Raw genomic sequence first — 11,969 nt, forward strand, 5'->3', positions numbered from 1 at the left:
GGACAAACGGAATGAAATGCATCTACCAACAACAACAAAAAAAAACAACTTCTTTCGGACTATGGTACAGAGGTGCCTCTGCAATGGCTGAAGTCACTGCCTCAGCAGTACGTTTTTTTAGGGGTCACGCCTATTTACGACACCGCAGCGATTATGGCGGCGCCCAGGGAGCCTTCCGTGAACAGCGACAGCGAAGTTCTTTTTTTTTGTATGTCACAATGTGACTACTGCGCCACTGCACGTTCGTGACGTCACACTTTCAGCTCGCGTGTGTACATATATGCATATATATCATGTCCACTGACCATAACCTGTTACAGCATGTTTGGTAGGCTCGGTTATCACCAGCTCTCGCAACGAGTGCGAAGCGTTGCTAGACCAGCTACCGAAATGATCGTACGTATGCATGCAAGCGAAACTGTGGACAGCTTGGTGCGGTATTTACACCGTGGCGACGGGCCCATGGCAGTAAGTGAATTAGACCTCACCAATTGCATTCGTCTCAACTCCAAGCAGCTGCTCCCGCTCATCGCCGAATGCAGCTGTCTCCAGTTTCTGCGGTGCCTGGGCTGCTCCTTCGAGGCGACAGACATCCTCGTTTTGATGTGGCAGCTTCGCTTTCTAGTCGAAGTCGAGGTTTCACTCAATTCTGAGAAGGACACAGAATTGCAGTTTCGTGACATAGTCCACGCTGCGGCGCAGTACGGCAATGACCCAAAGGCTTACGGCCTTCGTCGCATGTACGTTGAAGTGGCTGGCGACCACAACATCAACCTTCTTGCGACGCTTCTGCGTTACTGCCCTTATCTGCACAGCCTACATGTTCACCTATTGTGGGGAACTTTATGTAATGTTCTTCTGCCGTGCCACAATGCTGTTTTCGCAAATGACGTGTGCGTGGAAACCTTCACGTTCACATCTGAGCTGTCGGAGTACGTGAAGCGTGAGCCCAGGACGCCGTCGGACCTCATGGGCTGCGCCAATGTCTGCGCCAACGTCAGTTACACAAAGTCGACAGACTCGTTTAGTTGTGTTCGGCTGTGCGACCTGGCCGCCGGTAATGCAATATGGGGTCAGCCGCCTCAAATTTTGCCTGAAAAGGTGATCCTGACCGCTGTCGAATGCGCCGAAGAAGGCATCACTAAGGAATTGATTCACCTGGCTGGTCTCGAATGCAACTGGGGACACGTGCGCCAACTCTGCCTGCTGCTTCTGTCGCCGGATCCTTCTAGCGTCTTCCATCCAACTGCAGGTGGCACGTACCGCGACAATCTCAGCAACTTTTTCTCCGCGGTGCTCAAGTACATAGTCGAGCTTAACGTCATCTCGTTCCATTTCGGAGAAGGCCTCGACATCGGAGAACTCCTTCAGCACGGGTCACTGCAGCACCTTCAATCACTCGCGGCGTCGCTCTGCGGAGTCCGACGCCCTTCGGCCCTGCGCCGTTTGGCACAGAGCTGCCCGGAATTCAAGGACCTCGATGTGCGCATTGAGGGAAGGGGCAGCAGTGGAGTCGTGAAGTGTGCCAGCTGTTTGACTCGGTTCAGCCACGACACTGGTGGAACGCGGGACGAGGGCTGGAGCCCCTTGTTTCGCTCTGGGCTTCATAGACTGACCTTGACTGGTGTACACGACATAGAATGGCTATCGTGGTTCATCGAGAGCTGCTCCCCGACAGCTACCGTGAGGCTCTTCAACTCTTCCTCGCGGCCCCACTGCTTTAGCTTGACCCAAGCGCTAATTAACAGAAGCGTGCCGAAGTCCCTCGTTATTCATCACGACCACCTGCAGTTTGGCGACATGTCTTTGCTGGTTAGTTGCTTTGCCTCGTAACATATGCATTTCAATTCTGTTCTGGACCCATCACGGTTCTCTAGTGGTTATGGTATTCGGGTACACTATAGAATCGCGAAAGTGACTGTCGCATATAAATTGAAGCAAGACTCTTCAGAACCGTTCCGGTTTCATTCTCATTTCTCTTCGTAGTTGCTTCCTTGCTTCAGATAGCAATACATTTTGTCAGAGATGGTGCCTTCTGACGCCATAGCCTAAAACGATTGCCAGCGCTGTTTTGCTAAGGAATAATCGGCGATTGTGCTTATTCTGACCGCGCGTCCCTTATAAAATCTTAACTTCTACTGTGTTACAGTGCTATTCAAAAAGGACACGTACCAGCTTCAATTCTCTGTAACATTCGGTGCTGTACACCCCTCGAGACGCTTATTTCACATGAGTCTGTGCGTTCTTCAATTGCAGGATGGCCTTCGCAGCATCGACAGCCTCCAGTACATGTACCTTACCTCGAAGACGCCCACTCCAGAAGACGCGGTACTCAAATTCGTGCGCGCACTGCAGGCTGGCCTGCCTCGCCTGCTATGCGTGCACATACACTACTTGGAGAGACCCGATGACACCGACAAGCGCATGACGTGGATGAGGGCACCCGCCCCCGAAAGCAACCAAGACTACTTTGTGCTGGACGGCCCCTGCTTCCTGTCCTGTTCGAGGGCTACTTTCATAGGACTCGCCAAGCCGTTGTACCATGACGTGCAGCCAAACCTTTAGCTTAAGGTCTATGACGTCCGCATTTCTTGTGTGATGCTGGCGCACTGCACGTGTATCGTAATGCGTGTACTCCCAACAATTATTTCATATCAACCACATCATTTCGTGAACGTCTGTTATCTATAGTCACCTGGTATCTTAAAACGAGATTGCACCCATAACACATCGGTAAATTTGGCCAGGCTCGTATCCAATTGCATCTGCATGGAAACGAGGCATGCTTATGATCGGCAATCGCATCTATGTGTGTATCTGCTTTTAGTCACGCGTATAGTTGTTTTTTAATTGACGCGGTTTCGTCGGCTAATAATGTCAAGCGTGTCATCGATCAGTGCCGGCAGTGCTTTGACGCATCGCAAAACTGATATTTTCGATGATACTTATGTTCTATGCGCCAGGAACGGAGCATGCGTTGTTCAACATAAGCGAACACCATAGATTATGCTGCAATGTTCCCGGAATGGCGTCTAAACAGCCGACGCATTGTACCCGTGGTATAGCCTGAATTATAGCCTGAAGTATTACCTGAATCGCCACTACCACTGTACTTCGAGTGCTACATGGACTTTGCTGGGCACTAATTCCTGCAATAAATAGTTTTATTTTTATTTGATGTTTTGGCTGCTGCAGTGTTCTTGCCGTCGCAACAACGTTGCCATTACTATCTGGTGGTGTGAACACTGCGATATATATACTCTCGCAACACAGAGATAGCCCAGGCGATGGAAATAGAGCGTCTCCTAAAGCCTGCTATCGGGGCAATAGGGCTTCACAAGATGTTCGAATGAATGACATCTGGCGCGGCAAAAAAATGACCCATTATAGGACATATTAGTATATGTTCTTCAGTTAGTACCCGGCTTTTGAATCTTTACGCAATATTAAAAATGAGGTGGAGGAATAAATGAGGAAGGACAGGGAGGTTAGCAGGTTCTCAGACCGGCTGGCTACCCTGTACTGGGGAAGGGGCTAAGGGGGAGAAAGGATGAGAGAAAAGAGACGTTGTAAAAAAATGAAGGAGAGAGAAGGTCATCAGACGATCCACGACGCTGTTTACAGTCTGTCTCTAAGACCACTTGCCCGCAGAAAGCGCAACAACGCTCTCAATGCCTTGCGTGCAGAGGACGGTCTCGGCCAGTGTCCCAATACCCTTTCTTCCGACAATTGGCGATTGTCTATTCTATCTAAAGCTTTCGACAGTTCTTTTCTTGGCACGCTGAAGCGAGGACACTCGCAGAGAAGATGGGAGAAAGTCTCTGCGCAGCCATAGTTGTCACATGTCGGGCTGCTGGCCATTCCTATTCGAAACGAATAAGCATTCGTAAAGGCCACCCCAATCCACAGACGGCACAAAAGTGTCCCCTCTGCTCTGGTTATTCCTGATGGAAGACGGAGCTGTAGGTGTGGGTCCAAATTATGAAGGCGGACGTTGCTGAATGCCGGTGAATTCCACTGAGCGAGTGTCGGTTCTCGTACAAGTGATCGAAGCCTTGCAGCGGCGTCCGTTCTTGATAATGGTATAGCTACACAAGGGGCATCATCATGAGCAGTTCGGGCTGCTTCATCTGCACGGTCGTTTCCATCAATGCTGCAGTGGCCTGGTATTCCTTGATACGCTATGCCATGTTGTTTCTCTATAGCCCGGTGATGAAGCAGTCGTATTTCAGCAATTAGCTGTTCGTTTGGTCCATGACGATATGGCGAGGCAATGCCCTGGAGAGCTGCTTTGGAGTCGGAAAACATTGACCATGTCTGTTGCGGTTTTTCCACTAGGAACTCCAGAACGGCACGTGGCGAGTTCTGCCGCCGTGGATGATGTCAGATGCGAGGTCCTGAACTTTATCGTGATAGATTTCTCCGGAATTACCACTGCGCCTGTTGAACTTGTTGAAGTGACCGACCCATCCGTGTAAATGTGAATGCGTCCACTGTGTTTCTCTTGCAGAAACAGTAATGTTGTTTGTTTTAGGGCCAAATTTGACAAATTTTTCTTCTTTTGCATTCCGGGGATGGTTATCAAGGCTTCCAGTGGATGTAGACACCACAATGGTAACGACGGTCTTGCTGCGTACGCGAAGTTCGTGGGAATCACCGTGCGATGTTGGGCAATAATAGAGCAGAACGCAGAGCGTGGCCTGGAAGTTGGAAGGGAGGCGAGGTGATGCGATTGAATCCGGTTGGCATGTCTTATGTGCGTTCTTAAAGCATCGACACGAATGTAGGTTGTGATAGGATGTTCATGAGCGATTGCGACAGCCGCTGCTGAGGATGCGCATCCCGGCAGCCCGAGGCATATTCTCAGTGCTTGAGCTTGTAATGACTGGAGGACGTGTACGTTTGTTATGCGGGCCTTGCCAAGCACAGGTAGGCTGTAGCGCATGAAGCCAAGAAAAAGTGCAGCATACAGTTGAAGCATGGCTCGTACCGATGCACCCCATGATTTTCCCGCAAGAAACCTTAGGACGTGGGTGATCATGGTCAGTTTCTTCTTCATGTAAGCGATATGCGGGCTCCAAGACAAATCACGATCTATTATTACTCCCAGGAAACGGTGAGTTTTTTTATAGCTGATCGTGTGTCCATTAATTCTGATGCGGTATGTCGCCATTGTCTTGCGCGTAACCGCAACCAGTGAGCATTTCTCAGATGACAGCTCCAGTCCTCGTCCTTGAAGGTAGTTTGACGTCAGTGTAGCCGCTGTCTGAAGCCTGGCTCGTACGTTTAGACGCGTGACCCCTGATGCCCAGATGCAGATGTCGTCCGCGTATATCGACAGATGTACGGAGTGTGGCAAGACGTCAACGAGGTTGATGAGCGCAAGATTGACAAGTATGGGGCTTAGGACCCCACCTTGAGGTACGCCGCGATAAGTATGATGTTGCCTTGTTGCGCCATCTTCTGTCTGAACGAAGAAGGTTCTGCCCTTCAAATAGCTGTAGATCCATTGGTAAACGCGGCCTCCCAATCCAATGCTGCCCAAGGCGTCCAGGATGGTTTCATGTAGCACATTGTCGTATGCAGCCTTAATATCCAAGAAAAGTGCCGCTGATAATCTCTTTAGGCTTTTCTGCTGTTGTACAGACGTGACAAGATCAACAACATTGTCTATGAAAGACCGTCCACGTCGAAAGCCGGTCAAAGCATCGGGGTATATATTGTTATGTTCCAAGTACCACCCCAGGCAAGTCAGCACCATTCTCTCCATCACCTTTCCAAAACAGCTGGCAAGCGCGATGGGGCGATAGGAGGCCATGTCCAGAGGCGATTTGCCTGGTTTGAGCAGGGGCACAAGGCGGCTGCACTTCTACGAAGGAGGAACCAAACTGTTGCTCCACGAGTCATTGTATACAGCTAGAAGGGCACGCCGAGCAGTTTGTCCTAGGTTAGCAAGGGCCATGTAAGTGACTCCATCGGGTCCAGGCGGTGACGAGCGCTTGCATGCTGCCAATGCTGCCCGAAGCTCCTCTAGAGAAAACATATTGTCCAGCCGAGTGTCTCTGGGCACCGGCGCGTTTCGTAGGTTACTCATGTTGTTCCCGGACCCCTTGTTTGCAACCCTGGCACAGAAGTCTTCCACTACATCGATATCACGCCGGCTTTGGTGGAGAGCAAGGCATTTGAACGGACGATGCTGTTGTGACAATGTTCGTAGGCCGTGGGTTATTCTCCATATTTGCGAAAGAGGTTTGTGGGGATCGAGTGACTCGCATAGTGACATCCATCGTAGCGACTGTAGTGCATGGATTCGACGTTGAATCTTCTTTTGTAGACGTCTCGCTTCCCTCAAGTCACAGATGGATTTCGTGCGCCTATAACGTCATTCGGCGCGACGACAGATTGCGTGAAGTCGCTCCAACTCCACCTCATATTTGCAAAAATCTGGCAAAGGTCCACAATTAAACGTTGCCTCTTGGATAGCGGCCTTCATTATACCTTCTAGGCTTTCAAGAGAACCTTCTTGGTTTCTCTCGCATCTCTTCTCTGTGGATGATCTGTACTTTGACCAGCCTATCCGTGAAGCGGGCGTGATTTGCGACTTGCTTAGCCCCTTGATCTTTATATAAGTGGGGATGTGGTCACTGCCATGCGTTTCATTGTCCGCAAACCACTGCACCTTGGTACTTAAGCTACTTGACACAAAAGTTAGGTCGAGACAGCTATTATATGTCAGACCCCGTAAAAACGTGGGAGTGCCGTCATTTAAATAATATAGTTGGTGGTCAGATGCAAAGGAGGACACATTTCTTCCACGACGGTCCATCTTCTGGTTTCCTCATAGAGGGTGATGAGCGTTAAAATCACTGGTAATAATCCATGGCCCAGGTGTCGCTGATATAATGGCGCTTAATCTTGCTGGGTCGAAGCGGCCTGAAGGCGAAATATATACTGCCACTAGCGTGAAGTTCACGTTCTTACGCTTAACTGTCAGGCACACGTATTGGTTGCGGTCGTCCGGTGTTACTGGATGCTCAATATATGTGAGTTCGCACCTGATGTAAACAATGACCTTACTGGTTTCGTTACGGATTGCAGATCTGAAAGCCTCGTATTTAGAAAGTCGTATAGCATTGTGAAGACGTGGTTCACAAATTACGATAATTGGAAACTGATTCTTGAAAACATATGGTCGAAAATCCGAAATGTGGGGTTTAAGACCTCGGGCATTCCATTGGAAAATTTATGCCTCTTTCACTTGTTTACGGAAGGGCTGCAGAGAAAGAGCCATGGTGCTTCTCTAGATTTGATAGCACCGGATTCAAAGCGTCCAATATTTGAAGAGCGCTGTAGGCAGCCGGAGTCTGAATATTATTCAGGAGCAGTCGAATTGCCTTCATGAGGGTCTTATTCACGTCTATTATTTCGTTATCTTGACTTTCATGACTTACTCGCTCTGAAGTAACTTTCAGCGGGCGATGCTGCGGCTCTGCTGCCGGTGTCACTGACGGCAGCGTTGGCCACGCGTCAGGGTCAATGTTTCTTGCGTCTTTCTGAGGATGCTTGTTGTTGGCACTTGTTGATGCTTGTGGTGGTGAGTGCGTGATTGGGGTAGCGGTGTATCCCTGGCCTTGGCAGAGGATGTCCTAGGAGTTTTCCTATGGCGCGAACGCCGGCGTCGCACTTTGGCAGCAGCCTCCCTGTGGGTGGAACCGTCTCTGGCCATCTGCCTCAGCACTTGCATCTCCTTCTTCACATTTGGGCACTGCTTTGATGATGCCTCGTGAGGACCTTGGCAATTGCCGCATTTGCGATGTTCTGCCTGGCAGGCTTCCGTGTTGTGTGACTCCGAGCATCGGGAGCACACAGCAGAACTTGTGCAAACAGCACTCACGTGTCCTATTTTACAGCACTTCCGACACTGAAGAGGTTTCGGCACGAACGGCCGTACTGTGTGTCGAAAATGACCAACTCTTACTTGAGTTGGGAGGCTGTCACCCTTGAAAACTAGTTTCATGCATCGTGAGTTCCCGAGACGGCGGGCTTGCAAGATTATAATAGCTTCCGTCACTGGTTTGATTAGAGTGGGAAAATCAATATCGCGTATAGAAGTGTGGACGTCGTAGATAACGCCTGCCCTAGAGTCCTTGCCATCTGGTATGAAGGAACGTACGTTGATGTTCCCCACCACATTCACCTTGGTCAATACGTCGAGAGCAGTACGTTGCGTAACGTCTATCGCCAGAACGTTCTTGCGGCCATTGATTCTCACGTCTGTTATTTGTCCCGGAACGAGTGCCTCAAGTGACATAGACGTGACCTGGCGATTAAGTCGGTTCATGCTGTCAGCGGCATTCAGCGGGACAAACAAAATAGTGTGAACCGGTGGCTCTTGAATATTCGTGGTGGCCTTACTTTGGAAGGGAGATGTCGTAAGCAGCCCTCTCTTCGCCTTGTGTCTTGCCCCGGGCACAAAGTCACTTTCATCGGAGCTCTCATCACTGGCCGTAGAGTATATCAGCGTGTCCTCACTGTCGACGTCACTTGGGTGGCCGGAGCGCTTTCTTAGAGTGGCCACAGACGACGCGGAACGTATGGGTGGAGGCCCTGGTGATTCTACGTCCATTTCCGCAGGCAGAAGAGCGGCATCTTCCACAAGCACCAAAGAAAACGAGAAAAAATAACAGAGACTGAAACCAGCGTTCCACTCAGGAAAAACTTCGTCTTCTTCCCATATAAAAAAAAGTGCTTTGTATGGTTAATGGTCCACCGTAGTATTTCTCAAACTTGGAATGCTCGTACCATATATATATATATATATATATATATATATATATATATATATATATATATATATATATATATATATATATATATATATTTAAAACTTCAACAGCCTGTCCTATAGATGACTTCCACTGACGTCCCTGAAAGTGCAGAGTTGGATCACCAGCATGTGGGTACGAGTCGTTTTCGATGCTGCAATAATGTCATCAAAACATCACATGCATACTCTTGCGTTATTTCACACACGGAGACGTTCCTGCTGCGTTGTTTTCACATAGACGACACTTTTTGTCATCAAAGCCGTCATCGTGGAGAACGAGTACATTCAGAAGCTGCGTCCATGATGGCACGTGCCAGCCATATGGCGCGACTTCGTACCCCCGCCCGTCTCCTGGGACACGCAGTTAGCGGCGGAATATGGTTCTATAGTAATGTAGTGATAGTGCTGGAACGAACCCTCTGTAATCAAAACGGCAGAAATTATGAAGTTCCGAGACAGCTGCGCGAAATGGTTCAAAACACTTCTGCGGCAAATGACACCTGCCGCGAGATGAACGACCAATCAGGAGCGACGAGGACGCCACAGTGACCGGACACCAGCTGCTCCACATGGGGTGTTTACATTCCTCAGCGCAACCCTAGCTGCTCCTCTCTGTATATCTATACCTTTATTCATCCCTATCCTTTTTCTATCTCGAATCTATCCTTACCGCCAACCCCTGCGCAGAACTGTGGAGGTGCCCTCCATTGAGAGAGGCAGTAACAAAACTGCGCTCATTTCTTCCTTTTTCTATTTCAAAAGTCCCTTATTAGAGGTGCGCGGTTGAAATCTAGTTGAAAGAGGTGGTTCGGACTCATTGCTTGAAAGTACAATGAATCCGAATCGTCGTCCCGTGTTTATAGTCTTTCTTTTGAGACAGTCTTTTCGTGCGTTTTAAGAGAACAGGTGGTCAAAATTTGAAAAAAAAATCTATTTTTGCTTTCTTTGCAATTTAAGTAGGGCCCTAAATTTGTGCACTCACAACCAGTTTTTCCAAAAGCAAGTAGTGAAAACGCACCTTAGCACAGGCCCCTCATATGCGCTCTGTGTTCACGGCCTATTTTCCTTAAAGGAACTTCACGTGCAAGAGTCAAAATGCTTTTAGAGTGAGCTGCGTAGAGAAAATTGTCAGGTAGCTTCTAAAGATATCCGAAGACACTGTGCACCGTTATATCCACACTTCGTCTTCGGAGCACATCGTTCGAACATTGTCAGCTTCTAGCTTCATTACACCTTGTGTTTGTTGCGCTCGTCGATAAGCTTAGACGCTGGTGGTAAAGGAGGTCTTCAGCAAGTGTAAATTTCGCGGCAGCCCGTACAGTTCTCCTGCTAACGGGACGCACTGAGGTGTACTGAGTCCAGTGAAGTACTCAGGCTCGGAACGGTCAACCATGCAGCAATCTCTTCACTGTCAAACCTCTCAGCCTTTTCAGCGTCCTTCGAGGCAAATGTCGTGCATGGTGACAATGGGTATATGCCCTAATGGACATTACTATTATTTGTGATACAATTAGACTGAATAGAACACGAGAAAGACCCGGTGCACTGAGTGCAGCGTTTATTGGAATTGAGTCGTAGTCTTTGCTGTCTTTGCTTACGTTCAGAGTTAAGAATTGCGGCATCTTTATTAATGTTATCCTTGCATTTATTTGATAGTGTCACATGAGCCAAAATCCTGAAATAGTTGGGATTGACACCTGTCCAAACTAGTCAATTTTCTAGAAAATGTTGACCACCCTCGACGATACATTGTAGATAGATGTGCATGACATCTCACTAAAGAAGCAAGACAAGCATTACAAGAGACCCCAAAGTGAAAAATTGACTTGTACAGTCATTACCAAGCTTGTAACTACTAAATAAAGTAGTTTAATGGTGTTTGTGACAGCTAGTGTAACCGCTTTTCAGTCGTTTTCCAACTTTAAACTCTATTATCTCAAAACCGTGTTTTTTATTTGTTAGGTTCCATTATTTCCTATGTACTCCAAGCTAACCAGATGATAATTTTTTTTTGTATTCTGCGTAAGTGCATGCAGCTGCTGAAGCAGAATTGAAGTTAAGTAGTCAACAGTTTCTGTGATACTACTTTCGTAGATGCCACAAACCTCAAAAGTTAGGTTCTCGTGATAAAAAAATTGACAAAAGTTATAATATTATTCTTATTTTATTATATCCGCTTCACTTGAAGGAGCAGAAAATTCGGAATAAAATGGTATATTAATTACGTGAATATAACTTTTACTCAGAAAAAAACGGTACCCCAAAGTGACCAAAAATACATGGTGCTTTTAAACAATGAGCACTGGTGCAGTTGGCAGACAAAAACATTGGCCCCGTATCTGCGTGTTACACTGCAAATGTCACCGAAAGACGATAGTCTTGCGTCTGGAGAGAGTGAACAAAACTTTTATTTGATCTTGTGCGCAAGAAAATCGCTGAATGGTATTCTGTAGGCGCTGCGTTAGAGTGTCTCGAGCGGACAGCGTAGGTGAACTAGCGCTTCAAGTCACATCACATGTAAAACATGAGCGCTATCTGGCAGTTATATTGGAAAACAAAGTGTGTGGCGTGCGCGCCCGTCTCGGAGGTGATATGGTGTAGAACGCCAGGGGACGGGTAAGTGCCACCATCGTGTCGTCTTAGCAAAATGTTGGGGACGCTTGTCCTTTTGAGCATCGCGTTGCACTGTCAGTGCAGCGTGATAAATGCTACAGTCCTTAAAATTACTTATGTATGCCTTTTATAGTAAGAGAGACACATACAGAATATTGACGTGTTGTTATGGTGCCTCAGATATGCGCAATAATTGCTTTTTAATTGACTATCGCACAAATATGAGCGCTGAATTTTGAGCAACATTGGTGGGCGCTGCGGATGGGGTCGGCCGTTTGGAGTATGGTTTGGCCACTTTGGTGCCGTTAAGGGTACCGTTAAGAGCGGACAAACAGACAAATGTACACACAGACAGACAGACCAAACTTTTTGCGTCGAAGGTCTTCAAGAAAGACTATAATTTTTAAAGACAGGTATCACTATCAGTGCTACTCGCCCGTTCTGAGAGCACGGGATATTCCGTCGCGCGGCGAGACTTTTTCACAGCGTTCTTAACGGCTTCGCGGTCACGTGCAACAACACGGTACGC

General features: G+C 48.0%; 1 protein-coding gene across 2 annotated transcripts; it reads left to right on the forward strand.

Moving 5' to 3' along the window:
- The first annotated feature begins 334 nt into the window (after positions 1–334).
- LOC142776153 (uncharacterized) lies at positions 335–3,173 on the forward strand. 2 transcript variants are annotated; one of them, XM_075879272.1, is made up of 2 exons: positions 335–1,812; positions 2,257–3,173. In XM_075879272.1, the coding sequence occupies exons 1-2, from the start codon at positions 391–393 to the stop codon at positions 2,563–2,565; spliced, it is 1,731 nt and encodes a 576-aa protein (XP_075735387.1). In that variant the 5' UTR covers positions 335–390; the 3' UTR covers positions 2,566–3,173. The 2 variants fall into 2 exon arrangements, with proteins under 2 accessions (XP_075735387.1, XP_075735388.1); XM_075879273.1 differs by having other exon boundaries at positions 335–1,683.
- The last annotated feature ends 8,796 nt before the right edge of the window (positions 3,174–11,969 follow it).

The sequence above is a fragment of the Rhipicephalus microplus genome, chromosome X, assembly GCF_043290135.1.
Source record: "Rhipicephalus microplus isolate Deutch F79 chromosome X, USDA_Rmic, whole genome shotgun sequence".
Lineage (NCBI taxonomy): Eukaryota > Metazoa > Arthropoda > Arachnida > Ixodida > Ixodidae > Rhipicephalus > Rhipicephalus microplus.

Coding starts and splice junctions, on each gene's coding strand:
- LOC142776153 (XM_075879272.1), top strand. CDS start 391: ATGATCGTACGTATGCATGCAAGCGAAACTGTGGACAGCTTGGTGCGG. Junction 1,813..2,256: donor TTGGCGACATGTCTTTGCTG/GTTAGTTGCTTT, acceptor CTTCAATTGCAG/GATGGCCTTCGCAGCATCGA.